Source organism: Plodia interpunctella, chromosome 16 (genome assembly GCF_027563975.2).
Source record: "Plodia interpunctella isolate USDA-ARS_2022_Savannah chromosome 16, ilPloInte3.2, whole genome shotgun sequence".
Lineage (NCBI taxonomy): Eukaryota > Metazoa > Arthropoda > Insecta > Lepidoptera > Pyralidae > Plodia > Plodia interpunctella.
In genome coordinates this window covers 3712764-3729196 of record NC_071309.1, presented here as the reverse complement: position 1 = coordinate 3729196, position 16433 = coordinate 3712764, and the positions used below count along the sequence as shown (strand labels likewise).

The following is a 16433-nucleotide window of genomic DNA, read 5'->3' as shown; positions in this document are numbered from 1 at the left end:
ATATAATATAAAAATTATATATTTGACATTACTGTCGGTCTGTGTGTCTAAAGGCCTATTTACACGAAGCGAGCGAATGCTCATTAATTATATTTACAATATTTTGACGTGCCATTTACGTCAGATGTTTACAATACAACATAGATAATAACAGAAGGTCAGTCTGCGGTTTGCCTGATTGTGTGGCTTTGATTATTGTTACGATCGCGAAACACGTAAATGGTTAATTATTTTTAATCATTGAAGCATGAGTGTTGTGGCATCGTATACGTACTTTGTTTATTTAATTTATCTGAGAAAAATGTGTTTAAACACATTCAACGTCGTGTTGAATAAGCATTCTTGGTTTTGTACAGTCAACGGCATATCAAGTTACCCTGCATGAAACTCTACGGTACGGTTAGTAGAGAATAAAAAAAAAATCGTTTTGATTTACGACATATCTTTGCAAATATTTTATCGTGTCCCAGACACTATTTATTCATAAAAAAATAGTTCATATTTGAACTTTACTCCATTCACTCCTAAATTCAAAATAAATTAAAATTCCTAACTTCACTAAACATTCGTTGCGGATAATTTTGACTTTATCCAGTCATTGTATGCAGCGACCGAGGTGTAGACGCCTGGCCAGCCTTCTCTTCCGCAGCCGTAGCCGAAGGAGACGATTCCGATAGATTCCCATATGCCTTCAGGTCTCTTCCTCATCAGAGGACCACCAGAGTCGCCCCTGCACGCATCTTCGGCGAAAGAACCGCCGGCACATATCTGTTTCTCAATCAGTTCGGCGCCTAGTGTCCTGTACTTTTGCGCGCATTGGTTTTTGTTGAACGTGGGCAAACTTAGTTTTAGCTTCACGGGACTGCTCTTACCTACAAAAATAAACACAAACTTCATCAATGATGTCGATACTTTTGTTTACATAAATGTCCAGCGTTATCTTCCAATCTAAAAGATTTGTATGGTTTTTTAACAAAGTTCTAGTATTTTGGATGTATTTGTCTTCAAATATAAGTAGTATCATTCAGTTCGTATCCCATAACACAAGCCTCGAACTCTATTTATGTGATTGGTCCATATGTACTACTATACATATTTACTATATATATTTATTGATATTTGTATACTTTTATTTATTACAATATGAGTATAAGTAAATGCTTGACACCAGACACTTTTATCAAACCAACTCGAAAAATATGTCATATTCAAGACATTTTTGAACGTAATTTTCTATAACACGCAACATGATCAAATAATTTGAATTCCAGGGAATGGAAGGCTTGGTTGAATCGATACGCACCGTTTAAGGTTTTCCCCCAACCCGCGACGTACACGTCACTACCGTCGGATATACGTCCATTGCCGACCAGGCATATTGGCTGGACGTAATCTATAAAAAAAGAACATTCATTTTTTTAAATGTCGTCCATTGATTAGTAAACGCGCCGAAACTAGCAGCCATTCTTATTTTAAAATAAGCAAAGACTTCAGGAAAATCGAAATGATCGAAACTGGCAGCAAAGCCATCAGTTTTATTCAGAAAAATCATAATTCGAAATAAGTTTTAATTTTGTAGGTTTCAGTTAGATGAATATATACAAATATTTATTGAATTGAATAACCTATATTTCTTGAGTTCGAGTTCATCAAGAGACTAGATGTTTTACCTTCACTACCTATTTTAAAAGTAATATAATTATCTGTAGTGGCAAAAATATAAAATGTTCTTTGTTTACTAGTGAAAAAAAAAGTTTTATAATGGATCAACAACAATCGAGGAAAAATATAATTAAGAAATAAAGTGGCCCCTAACCCTGGCGGATTATCAAAAATCCAAGAACTCACTCAGGAGTGGGTTGGTGGAGTTCTGATGTATATCGATATTTGATTATCCAAGGCGATATGATATAATATAATAATCAATGAATAAAAATCAACATTTAGGGCCTTTTATTGGCTTGTTGATAAATATTAGAGAGTAGTAAACAGACCTTTAAATGTTTATACTTACAGGAATACCTGGCTCGCCTCGCCAGCCTGACCAGTCCAATATCATCCCTCCTATTCTTGTTCTTCTCAGAGTACCCAGAGTGAGGGTAAGCAGCCGCCACTGGGATGTTCTGAGGAGGGTCTGCGCAGACGCCGTCGCTGCAGTCTACCTCCGTCTGGGTGTCGTATTCCCCTAAACGAACCGTGACCCTTTGGACAAAGATTTATTGAACTGTTGAGTATTACTAATATAATACTAACTAGCGACCTATCAAAAAAGACAAAGCATACTTTATGCTGAAGTATATTTTGTCACTCACTATCACACTTTATAATATTTGCCATAGACAGAAATAGATAAAACATAAGTACTTTAGCTTAAAATATGCTTTATCTTTTTTATGAATAGCAGGATATTTCTTTTAGTACATTTTAAATGTATCGTCACAACTTGAGAAACCATGTCAGAAGAAAACAGTGTCTAGACAGAGATGCCAGAAAGTTTTGCTCAAAAAAGTTTGAGTTGTGCGAGTAACGGGTTTTTACTATACTTCATTCACACTAAAGTGAGTTGCACCACTCAACTTTAACGTTGACCTGCGTGCCGTTGACGGTTAGGCAAAAAGGCGTAAGTACTTTGCGTGTTAAAGTTAATGTGCAAGTAGACTGCTGCAACTCATTCACTTAAAGTATATCATTTATTTAGTTTTGTAGTTTTTAGCGATTAGACCACCTATTTAGTTGGGATTATTGTTTGTGCCTTTATTTATATGGCATGTACTGTACAAGAATTTAACTATATCGTTTCTTGATTACTCTTGAAAGCTGTTTAATAGTTTTAGATTTTTGATTGAGCAAAATTTACTACTTGTCTAGTCTGCGAATATTAAATGAGTAGTAAGTAATCAAATAAAATTGTATCAATTGTATAGATTTACTTCTTGAAAATTTTATTTTAAAAATATTTTTAAAATTTTATTTTAAAAATATTTTTATAGAGCCAGCCAGGAATACGGTCATTTAAAAAAGTAAATACTTTTTGACTGTATTCCTGGCTGGCTCTATAAAAAATATTTTTAAAATAATATAAATAAAAAGAAATAGTTGTACGTATTTTTTAATCGCTGACCTCTCATAGCAACAACCCACAATCATTTCTGACGTGATTACCCGTCGTGGAATTTGGAGAATATGTCGGATTTCCCCCAAGCCCTAACCCAACACAGTATTCAGTTCTTGGAACCGACCATTCTCATAAGAAATTCATGTCCGCATTCTATGAAGGTGGCAATGGACGATGTGTTCACACATTTTTTAACCTATTTAGTACCTAGTTTCACTTCATGTAAAATAGTACAGTAGTTTCTGTCTTACATCTGAGTTTATTCCCGGTTAATTCCTCAGCATTTAGGCGCAGGAGCCCGTGTATATATCAATGATTACGAATAGTATTCATTCATTCATATTAGTATTGACCTAAGAAAGAATTTCGTAGCGGGAAAGGGGGAATTGAACTAAAGATGATAAAAATACGTATCCGATAAAAGATTAATTGAAATTTTACTTCGATTCCTTATAAGAACTAAAATCCACGCATGCGTAGCTGCGGGCAAAAGCTATTTCATTCATATTAGTATTGATTACGAATAGAATACTTACAAAGTTCCCAATTGTTGTTCAATAGCGCCGGTGACACAGTGAGCCGCAGTCAACACATATCGGCGGTTGACTAGGACGCCTCCACACTGGTAGGTAATTCTACCGGAGGCTGGACGAGACATACAATATTATTTAACAAATTAATTGATTAACAATATATGTAATGAATTGTAGTTTCAATAACATAAATAATTCAACAAATTTATATTACTGAGTTTTCACCTTTTTGTAATCTTGTATATTGTTCAGCCAGTGAACTGAACATTATTAAAAAAAAAACACAGCAGTGTTAAAAATGTGTCTAAAATTATATTTCAAAGAACAGATAGAAAATCATAATTATAACATCGATTTTAAATGGATCAAATATTACTGCAAATAATCCTAACTTAAACCAGCAATAAATATAAGTGGTTTATGTCCTGACATACACACATATACACATTTTTGCCCTGGCAAAAATGTTTATATTTAGTAAGTTTAGTTAGCATAAGATTTTTGCGAGAACGTAATGGTATCTACATCGTCACATCACACAAATTTATATTTTTCCACAAACATTTTGACGCTTTTGATACTAATTCGTTCTCGCAAAATCGTCGTATGGTAAACCTACAGTTAAGCCCAGGAGTAAACCCATCTTTGGCAATAAGTAATGGAACTTTCCATGAAATTAATTTTTAATGAGGCAATTTGCTCAATTCACCATTTTACATGTTTTGGGTAATTTCTTGGAGTTTAAACTACAGTTGACACGTAACGTTGTCATTTACTAACCTTTAAATAACAGTTTAATAAATCTAGTCACACAATTTTGTTTTTTAATAAATAAAATAAGATGGTCGTAGGTTAATCCCACGTGATACATTTAATGATTTACAAGAGCAGGTAACTTTTCTTTTGTGAAGACGAATAATAATAATTCTGTTGCTATTATTATTATTCTGTTGCTAAGTACTATATCTTAGACTAGAAAACCCTGCAGGCATAAATATAAATCTTTCTTGGACAGAAACGCTATTAGAAGAAAAAATATGTATATGTATTTTTTTCTTTGCTTATTTCTTTATTGTCTATGATATATGGATTGCTTCAAGGATTATAGGCAATTTAAGACATCTTCGTATTTATAAGGCTGTTTTATACCATTGTTATTATTAAAAGAGATTTTTTTAAATGAAATAAAAATGATTTATTTTCTAGATTGCCAGTTAATAGTTGGCAGTGTCTATTTTATAGCTTTTTGGTTTTCATTTTCGGTATTATCATAGAGCGATATGATGTAATACACATATTTACTATTGGTGCAAATACATAAAGAATAAGAGGAATAATTTTTATACGCCCTTAATTTTTTAAAACACCAATATAACTAGGTTTGAGTCGCTTTCAAAGTTGTTTAGCAATAATCAACCGCTATTAGCAAATAATTTCACTTAATTTCGCTGCACCCAGGGCTTCACTGACTAATAATAATTTATATTTTGTCCATTTATGACGTTGCTTTCAATTAAATTATTCCAATACCTGTCTTGTACCCTAACAATGCCATCCACGGGAACTCATCCAGGTCCGTGAACTGTCCTCCATAAATTCTGTCTCCGTTAGTGTCGACGCCACACTGGTCCCTGGGCGCTGGGTAAGAGTCCTCATCTTCCACTGGATCAACATCGTTGTTGTTTGACTCGGTGGTGGATGACCAGGGCCTTTGCTGGGAGGAATAAATTCAAAATTCCATATTGCTTTTTTTATAATAAATTGCAGGCTCTGTTTACACTAAAGCGGAGATTCTTCTCCGCTTGTTCCTGCTTCTGCAGGAACGTGCGTGTATCGTTATACCAGCTCCATACGGACGTCGAACAGTTTGCCAACTTTTAACGGATTCGGTATACATTTATTGGTTTCTAAAATAAATTATTTTTTAGATCGACAATGTGTTGAATTTATTTGGCCCTAATAATAAGCCCAATAATACTGCATTATAAGTGTTATCAGAGGGGTTAGTGCGGGTTTGCATTTCACTTCTCACAATCGAATCGATTCGAAGTTAGACGCAAATACAGACAGCGAACCAATCACATTGCAGTGTGGTTGTCGTTGCGTCAAAATGGTGCAGGTTTAGGTACGTTAACAATCTATTTCATACCCTCCTTGTTAAATATTACATAAAAACTATAGCTTATTCTAATTTTCGAGTACATGGGAAATGGTTTGTGATGATAGTTTCAAGATTTGATCCGTCATGAGATGACGGTCGGTAGCGAGAGAGGTGTAACCTGCGCGCTGCTGACATTTAGACAAAATGGCGTAGGTACTTTACGTTTTTCCGCGCACGTTAAACGTCAAAACTGACAGTGACAAACTCTAAGAGAATAAGAAATAGAAAGCGGGAGATATTGAAATAAATTATTACAGTTGGTTGCTCCTCGTCTTGCGTCGGGAGTGGACCACAGCAGACCCTGGGCACGTAGCCCTCGAAGCCACAAGAGGACCTCTTCAGGAAGCTGATTACGGAGCTCGGCAATGGGCGATGCTCGAATGCAGACAACAGAGCAGGACAGTCATACAGACTGACACACTGGCTTGTTTCACCTAGTGGTGTGGTGCAACTATCTGAAAGTTTATAGGTAGTCGTAAAAGTAATGCCAGATGCCCTTAGGCGAATTGAATTAAGTCTGACACCAGGGGCAGCGATTAACGCACTCGAAAATAAAGAAAGTATGAAAGTTTGTTACTCCAGTTCTTTATTATCCCTCTTTCGACGCATTAGATCAGGGTGTCAATTCTACTAACGGTAAGCTACTTGTATCATGTCACTTCTTATTGCTTGTCAATAAAGGCTACAATCGACCTGCGTGGCCTAATGGTCATCATACTGGAGGTCCTGGGTTCGATCCACTGTCTGGTCAACATAGAAAATAATATTTTTCAAATTGACCTGGGTCTTGGATGTTATAGACCGAAGTCAAATGTTAAATAGAATTGTCATATTTTCGACACCCGATTAATATTGTAGTAGGCTACATTTCAATAGTTTTAATAAATAGTTATTTTACTGGAAGCTACTGTTATAATATGGTTAGTAATATATATACTGATATTTTAGGAAAAGATTTGTGTATCACAAATATTAGAATTATTAAGTATTTTATTTGTAGAATATCTAGAATAAGTATAAAACGCTGTTATTACTCCGCATGGCATGTCATTACTTACGATAACCTCATCTATATCGATAGACACACAATCAAACAATGACGTGATCCACACATCTATAAACTATTAATCAAACAAGTTCACGATCAATCACAGACTGTAAATTAAAAGAAAATTACCTACTAATGCCCAAATTAAGGACAGAACTAATAACGATTTTATCTCCATATTACTGGCACATCACTACACATATTTTTAATTTATTGTTCTTAATTTGAATGGGTACTGATAAAAAAAAAATAAAAGGAAAAAATGGCGGCGTCTTGAGCGTGGGTTTCGCGGTACTGGTTCGTTGAGGTCAGAACAGTGCGTTAAGTATAAGCATATGCTTTGCTGTTCCTGTTTGTAACGTCCGCAAATAAATTATTTTATTTTATGAAATAATATATTTGTGTCTGATATTTTTCTAAAATTTGACTAGCCTTAAAACTTAGCTACGCACATGTATACTCAACGTTACCTTTTTTTACAATTAGTAATATTTAAACACGATATATTTGAATACAAATGAGGTTATAATATGAATTTTACATACTAAATTCGTTAACGTCGTAGGCATTTTCAAAGACCACTTTTCTTCTATCGATGTATTCTATTCATCTCTTAAGTATTATATTCTGATGACATCACATTAGAATATAATACTATATTTATGTACATAATGGCATTTACTTTAAACTATACATTAATAGTTTAAAGTAAATGGCCATTAAGTACATAAATATAGTGTTTATACTGAATCGAATAATAAACAAACTAAATTAGCGCGCAAAAATTTGACATCCCTAAAAGCGTGATTCACAAAAACAAAGATGTCACTGAAACCATTTAATTTAATAAGCACTTATCTGTCAATTACTTTGCTGTCGGTACATAATTTTGTATGTCGGATAGTCATTCACGGATTTACCCGACAATATTGATATGTTTTCCTCATATTTATCAACGTTGTTAGATGATGTCGCTGCATCGCATATTTTATCTGTAGTCAGCAAGCGAAAAAATACAAATGTTATAATTTTTAAATAATAATAAGTATTGGTGTACGAGCCACAGATTGCAACCTGTTCTGTTAAGTTTAGCAATGATATACTCGAAAAGAAAAAAAAGTAAGAAAGATTAAGTACTGGCTAGAAAAAACACAAAATTATCTTTTTTAGTGTTGTATATATTACACATACATATCGGTTTTCCTCTACTAGATTAAGAAAATTGCAGTTGTTAGTTACATAACATTAAATAGAAATAAGTAGACATATAAAGACTTTGGAACATCGTAAAAATGAGTTGTCAAATTGCGCAATGAAAAAAAAACTTATTAATAATAAAAAACCGTATTTCTTTTTACAAAATCTCAACGATATCGACACGATCAATGAGCAATATCAATACCTAGCGAAACAGTACCTAGCGAAAATAAACTCAAATATATATATGAAGAGAAACAAATGGAGCTAACAGGGGCATATATCATTTTTCTATAGTAGTTTTATGGTAATGACGCCTACTTTTAAACTCTCGTAATTTTTACATTTCCGATCGGGAATTCGTAGTCACCCTCCAGTATTTGTTATCTCGAAATACAAATGAATGTATTCGTTTTCATGATTTATATTGTGTTTTCATACAACTTTAGCTGATATAAATCAGCCGTATTGTTCTGTAGAACTTGTAATTTAGATTCGAAACAATAAGACAGTGGAAATATTTTCGGATGTTCTGTTTATCTTTTTGTGTTCTAACTATATCAGTGAAGCTGGTCTTAAGCTTCGACGGCTTTACGGCAGTAGAAGCAACAGGGAAAACACTTCAGATTAGAGAGAGAGAAAATATCTTTGGTTACTAAAACTAATAACTTCTGAGACAATATTGAAATGTTCAAGAAGCGAGTATATGACTTCATGAAATTGATCCGAGGTAAAACATGCTAACGCGGGTGAAGCTGCGGGCTGTAACTGCCCGCGACTCAGTCCACCTGAATATCTCTGCGAAAGCGGAGTTTTTCATACAATCTTTCACTCTCCATTATAGTTTGGGGGTTTATTTCTAAAAAAAACGTAGCTTATATGGTATAACGGGTGACTTTAACTACATGCATGACATATTTCATCAAAATTGGCCCAGCGGTTTAGCTGTGAAAGCGTAACAGACAGACGTTGGCATTTATAATATTAGTATGGATAGATTCTCACGTTACTAATGATTTCATTAACTAAACCCAAGTTCCAATATAATAGAGATTTTGTAATAAATATATAATACATATGTATAGGTAAGGCAAACTCGTTGAAGAGTCAACATTAAAATGCGTAACCGAAACTTCAACCGTCCCAAATGAATGATTAAATTATTCAAACGTGTCACACACTTTATCCAATTGCGACACCTATGCAAATGATACGTAACTAATTGAATATATCTGTCCTATTCGCCCTTAAGTCACTTTCGGAGCCCTCCCCTATTCCCAGTTCGTTTTAAATTAATTTTATAATTCAAGCTCCACACTGTCGCCCAACTCAGACATATGTCAGCGCAAATTCGTGTACATTGCGTAGTTAGTATTAGTGTTTTTATTTACCGCAATGAAAAACCAGCAATGTATACCGAATACGCCAAAGTTTGGCAAACTGTTCGACGACATTGTAGGGATGAGGTTGTACAGCTATTAAAAAACTGTAGCTGACATTTAATTACCTTAAGTTACAATATCAAATCATTTATTCAGAAATTAGACCTTCACGAGCACTTTTTCACGTCACATTTTATATTATATGAAATATTAATTTCTCAAAAAGTTATTTTTTGACGACAATGTCGACAAGACTACAAGTCTGTGTCAAAAATATCATTAAAAAAAACTTATTAAATAACTGATTGTTAGTATGATTGATATCATTCTGGCATGACATGTAAAAAATTATTTTATCAACATCACAGGATATATAGTAACACGTAATCATGTAGATTAAGATCAGTATTTATATCGCAGGTCGCATAGATATACGGTTTTATTAAATTTAAAACCTTAGTATACCTATGTTCTTCACTGGAACAAAATGTTGGCAAATTTACATTATTTCATTATTATATTGTTTTTTATCATCGCATGTGTGAATGGAGAAGTAAGTTTTTATAATTTTAGTATATTTACCAGTTTCACCGGAGCGAAGCTGGGACGAGCCGATAGTTATGTATAGTTCTATAAAATATTACATTAATGTTTGTTTAAGACGTGTTTCAGATTTCAATTGGAAGGGATAAAAGATGACGATGGTATTGAAAACAAAATCTTAACGGACTCCATAACATATGATATGAAAGTTGACAATGATACGGGTGATATAAACATGGTTATGGGCGGTCACGTTGCTGTAGATCTAACAATAGGCAAGAGCGTCAAGGTATTTTTTATTTATTTAAATTCAAATACTGGCTGGCTAGTATAAAAAAATAAAAAGTAAAATAATGTCTCTATTGAAAGAATTCCGCGAATGAATTTCATACAAAATATCATCACACTTTAGGAGCTGATTTACAAAAAAAATTAATGTCTATATTTGACTTCACGTCTTTAACTTAATCTTTCTATTCCAAATTGTTTAAAAATCAGTCCAGCGTCAAATAAACTTTGTTTTTAAAAAACAAACTCTAAAGCTTGAAAAGGGGGTTGAAAGATTGAATGAAAAACACATATTTTGATGTGACCGAAACCGCGGCTCAGCTAGTATTATACTATTTACAGATGGATTTAGACGTATTAAGAGACACGGAAAATGGAAAGCAACAAGCATTTTCTATTTCATTGGACATCTGCAAAAGTATTAATGATGATCCCCTCTTACCCATTGTGAAAGGAATGGGTATTGAAGGTTGTGATATCATGAAGGTTTGTGCAATTTTACACATACATCCTTTTGAGATATGACATTTTTTAATAATAAGTTCTTCAAATATTCGGACGGATGTAAGTGGTGGCTGATGAAAATTACAATATATAAATCAGATTCACAATTTACGTGGCGCTTGCCTGTTATTGAAAGAGTTGCCGACTTTTTAACAGTGTTATTATTAACAACTTTTTATTGAAGATATATTTTCAAAAGCTATTTGAAATCACATTCCTCCATTATGACACTTACAAAATTTCTGTCTCTATCTAATCTAAGCGTTGTCCTGGTTATCCCTACCCGTATAACGTCGGGGTCCAGTGTCCGATTTTCTACTTTTTCGCAATACACTTCACGGTCTTCGACATTCCTAATTGTCAGACCATAATACAGATGTAATAAAAGTACATTTTTATTTTTTTAGGACAAATACTCTCTCACAGAGACACCTGAGATTAGTTTGGAGCCAATAAAAGATTATTTGAGCGAAGCGTACGAAGGTGCCTATGAAGTTAAAATGGTATTTTATGCCAAGGACGACCCTAGTCTCATATCGCTCCACACTGTGGCCGCGCGTATTGAGAGTTATGACTGTGAATAACATACTAATTAAAACATTTACTAATAAGATAAAAATGCATATTACTTAATTTGTCTTTTTATAAGCCTATATTATGTCCCACAACGACTTCTGTGGTCATGATGTCAGACTGCTACACTGGAGGTCCTGGTTTCGATTCCCGTCCAGGGCAAGATGGAAAATGTTTTTTTCAGTTTGACCTGGGTCTTGCATGTTTATCTATATGTGTATGTGTTATAAAATAATATCGTTGAATTAATATCCTAAAACACAAGTCTCGAACTTACTTTTGGTGCTAACTCAATTTGTTTCATTTGTCCATATATTTATTGTTTATATTTTTGTTCCACTGCTGGGCAAAGGTCTCCCCTTCCTGCTTCTATAACTCTATACTCTCTTTTCCACCATTCTACCAAAAAGAGCTGGATGTCGTCACATCGTTCTTGATCTGCCTCTGCCGCCGACCATCTGGTATATCCATAACGTGGCTACTGGATATATTGTATGCCGGCTCCACACTGCTGTTGAGCAGTTTGCCAAACTTTGACAGATTCAGTATACATTACTGGTGTTTCATTGCGGTAAATAAAAGCTCTAATACAAATTATACAATGTTCACGCATTCGTGCGTGGAGCTGGCAGTATAATCTGTGACGTAGGTGTTATTGCCTATGTATCCGACGTCATTTACGTGTTATTTAACTTGTAATATTTATACAAATTTTTCAATGTAGGTAGTATTTTTTTAGGTTAATTTAGTTTGGTATATTTTAGTTTTGTTATAATTGAGATTTGTGATACTTGTATCGTTGTTCTGAATAAATATTTGATAAAACATCGAGAAAATAACAAATTATGAATTTGTTTTATTTATTCCTTACATTTAGTTCTATTATCATCAACTCCGAATTCAACCAGTCGCACCGGGTCTTCACTTCAAATCACTAATGACATCAAAATCGGTCCAGCGATTTGGCAGTGGAAGCGCAACTGGCATAAGAACAAACAGACTCACATTTATATTATTATTACGGAGTCTTAAGTAGGTATTAACATAGAAGTAATAACATGATATAGTGTGATATAGTGTTTCAGTTTCAATACATACATAGATTTTTACAGAATAGAATGGAATAGAAATAAGATTATTCAAAAAACTACAGACACACACATAATAATAAAAAAAAAGAAAATTAAGATTAAAAAAAAATTAAAAAAAAAGAACAAAACGTTTATTTTCCTCATTCATATAGGTTTACTAATAAAAATATTACAAAAATAAACATTTCTTGTGTGAATACAGCAATAAAAATCTGTTCCTAAATGTCATATTAAATAAAGTGATATAAAATGTGGGTTGCGTAAATTAAATAACACTTAGTGTAATTTTCATTTTTTCCACTTAAAGTTAAAAAATGCACAAGATAACCGTATCAGGACACTTGCGCTAAAAAAATTGCGCGAAAGACACATGCGCCAAAGACATTTGCGCGCAAAGATACTTGCGCTCAAAGACACTTGCGCGCAAGACATTTGCGCGCAAGACATTTGCGCGCAAGAACTTGCGCGATAGAACTTGCGCGTAAACAACTTGCGCGAAAGACTAAAAGGTTAAGGAATTAAGGCGTTGCGTTGTGTTGCGTTGCGTTGCGTACGCAACACGCACTACACGCAATTTTTTTAGCGCAAGTGTCCTGATACGGTTATCTTGTGCATTTTACGTGGAAAAATGAAAATTACACTAAGTGTTATTTAATTTACGCAACCCATATTTTATATCACTTTATTTAATATGACATTTAGGAACAGACTTTTATTGCTGTATTCACACAAGAAATGTTTATTTTTGTAATATTTTTATTAGTAAACCTATATAAATGAGGAAAATAAACGTTTTTGATTTTGATGTCATTAGTGATTTGAAGTGAAGACCCGGTGCGACTGGTCGAATCCGGAGTTGATGAGAATAGAACTAAATTTAAGGAAAAAATAAAACAACTTCATAATTTGTTATTTTCTCGATGTTTTATCAAATATTTATTCAGAACAACGATACAAGTATCACAAATCTCAATTATAACACAACTAATGTATACTAAACTAAATTAACCTAAAAAATACTACCTACATTGAAAAATTAGTATAAATATTACAAGTTAAATAACACGTAAGTGACGTCGGATACATAGGCAATAGCACCCACGTCACAGATTATACTGCCAGCTCCACACACGAATGCGTGAACATTGTATAATTTGTATTAGAGCTTTTATTTACCGCAATGAAACACCAGCAATGTATACTGAATCTGTCAAAGTTTGGCAAACTGCTCAACAGCAACGCCTTAATTCCTTAACCTTTTAGTCTTTCGTGCAAGTTGTTTACGCGCAAGTTTCTTGCACGCAAGTTCTTTCGCGCAAGTTCTTGCGCGCAAGTTTCTTTCGCGCAAGTTCTTGAGCGCATGTTTCTTTCGCGCAAGTGCTTTCGCGCACCTTTCTTCCGCGCAAGTTTTTTTGCGCGCAAGTTTCTTTTGCGCATGTGTCTTGCGCGCAAAAGTACCAAACTTCAAGATAACTCTAATCTGATTTTGAAAGCATGTTCCGATGTTTTCTGACCTTGCTACTGCATGTAATTAATTATTTATTTCTTGTTTCTCAAGATTTGCCTGATAATTAGAGAAATTATGTTGACATTTTACAATATAAATTAATGTATAAATATTAATATAATCTAATTATGACTATTAAAAAAAATGTATGCCTTATGGAGGGACATAGAGAAGATTGTATTATTATACAATCTTCTTATGAAACCTGTTTTTAAATTAATGATTTGATTGATTGATTGACCGTTTTAAAATTCAAATATTTATATTCACCATTAAATTTACATTTATTAAATTTAATTAGGTAAATGTATAAAATATCAACTGTAGCCGCAAAAAGTAGCCTATGTCATTCTCCAACTCTCCAACTATTCGCATACATACATCACCCCTATCGTATGTAAGAAATACAAACAAACACACTTTAATAATATTAGCAGGTGTGAAAGAATATTTAGATAGATTTGTATTTCGACCTTGAAGGTTCTGTTGCTACTATTTTAAAACATTCACGAACAGTCAACTAGATATTTTTGTATCTCAAAGTTTGAACACTCTCAACAAAAATGTATGGAACTAAATACAATACGCATTGTTTGTACACTAGAATATGTATTTGGCGAGGATGAATACACCCGAAACATGACTTACATAGTCATGATATAATTCGCCAGGGTTGGCGCCATACTCGCAATTCGTGCGAAAACTTATAAAACGGCTTATGCAGATTATAAAGTTCACACGTCACCCTTGATTGCTGGCTGTTAAGAGAAGTGGCCATACAGTACATATACTTACATACAGTACATTTATTGACTAGTATACATACAGTCAATCAATCAACAGCCATTTAAACGTCCCCACTGCTGGGGCACAGTATAGCTGTATACTAGTACATAGGTACTGTCTACGCCAGTACACCACAACACTAGGCACGTCCCGCCCGCGACCCCTCGCGCGGCAGCCAATGGCTATCGAACACGACAATTTAAATTTTATTCCTGCGCGCGCACTACAAATCTAGTTTTTCTATTTTCTTTCCTGTCATTCGATTCGATTTCTGTTTTTCATTATATCAATTTGTAAGAACAAAGAAAAATATAATTATCTAATTCTTAGCTCCAAGTATTTTATTTTAATTAGTTCCGTAACGAACAGGTACTCTTTATTGTCTGTGTAACATATCATGCGGCAGTTGTGGCAAACAAACCAGCCGTTGCCAAGTTGCACAAGTCATTTGTGATGCTCTGTTAGCGGAAACAACCAGTAAGGATAGGTATATAAAACTTATGAACGTGGTAGGTACACCAATACACAAAGTAGCCTGTAGTTTAGTCTATCTCTGCGCCAAATTTCATCAAAATCATTTAAGTGGTTTTCGAGTTTAACTCGTTACAAAGAAACTTAGAAATATGTGTGCCCTAGAATAGGACCACTCCATATCCTCCCGTGTACAGTCGTACAAGGCGACTAAGGGACACACAGTAGCCTAAGCAGCTGACAGGCAACTATAGTATTCCCAAGGAGGGTTGACGTCAAGCAAAATCGCAGCCGAATCATCATCGCAAAATTTTAAGGTAATTTTTTCACGCTGAAACCGGGCTTCGCGGCTTCACAACCCCCGGACGAAACCGGAAATATGCAAATATTATAGAGAGAAAAAAAAATACAAAACCTTCAATAATCTTATCCAGAAGTTCTTCGTTAATTTGTACATAGATAGTGCCATGTCAGCGATTAATTGCACTGGCCACGTGGTCCGATTCCCTTGGTCCGACCGATCGGACGACATTGGGTATTTTTTTTGTAACAAGCATTTTGCATGTCGATGATTGAATATCACACAGTCGCGTGTTGTGTAGTTGTTTACTTTTTAACATAATAGTCACTATAGAGACCTAACTTTTGTTCGCGGCTTCGCTCTAGTGAACTTTACTCATAGTAAGTATAAAAACGTAGAAATAGAAACATCGATCGATTTATCCATAGGTATAACCATGGACGCGAGTTTTTATATTATAATGATAACTTTTAAATTTATACTAAAAGCCAAGCAAAAATTACAATATTGTTGTAAGCATTTCATATTTATGTAAATATTATTCCTTATAATTATATCTCTAGATATAAAAGTTACCTATATCCTGTTCAGGATTTTTCTGTATAAGGAATAATCCCACATTAATTATTTTGTATATATAAAAGGGATTTTAGAAGTTTTCTGTGAAAACTATATGGCGGCGCTTGCACATCGCGTCTTGATTTTCCGACGTTTTCAGTAAAAACCACTTAAAGTAAAAAAAAACCTAAATAAATCATTAGATATATGAATCACTCTGTTTATTGTTAATAGTTGTTAATATTAGTTGTAGTAATATTAGTTGTTTATGTTGTTCGTAATATTAATTGTTTATGATATTAAATTTATTGCGAACAGACAGATGCGGACAGGGATTTTTTAAAATAATGTAATGATAGTGATCTAAGTGTAGAG

At 33.9% G+C, this 16433-nt stretch overlaps 2 protein-coding genes across 2 annotated transcripts; one reads left to right on the top strand and one right to left on the bottom strand.

The window, feature by feature from the left end:
* Positions 1 to 425: 425 nt before the first annotated feature.
* On the bottom strand, positions 426 to 7164 carry LOC128676504 (phenoloxidase-activating enzyme 1-like). Its single transcript, XM_053756642.2, has 7 exons — positions 6987 to 7164; positions 6065 to 6264; positions 5179 to 5362; positions 3652 to 3760; positions 2015 to 2202; positions 1304 to 1393; positions 426 to 872 (listed from the first exon to the last, which is right to left on the bottom strand). The coding sequence occupies exons 1-7, from the start codon at positions 7033 to 7035 to the stop codon at positions 559 to 561; spliced, it is 1134 nt and encodes a 377-aa protein (XP_053612617.1). The 5' UTR covers positions 7036 to 7164; the 3' UTR covers positions 426 to 558.
* Positions 7165 to 9850: 2686 nt separating this feature from the next.
* Positions 9851 to 11404, top strand: LOC128676505 (uncharacterized). The gene is made up of 4 exons (XM_053756643.1): positions 9851 to 9989; positions 10098 to 10268; positions 10610 to 10753; positions 11179 to 11404. The coding sequence occupies exons 1-4, from the start codon at positions 9924 to 9926 to the stop codon at positions 11353 to 11355; spliced, it is 558 nt and encodes a 185-aa protein (XP_053612618.1). The 5' UTR covers positions 9851 to 9923; the 3' UTR covers positions 11356 to 11404.
* The last annotated feature ends 5029 nt before the right edge of the window (positions 11405 to 16433 follow it).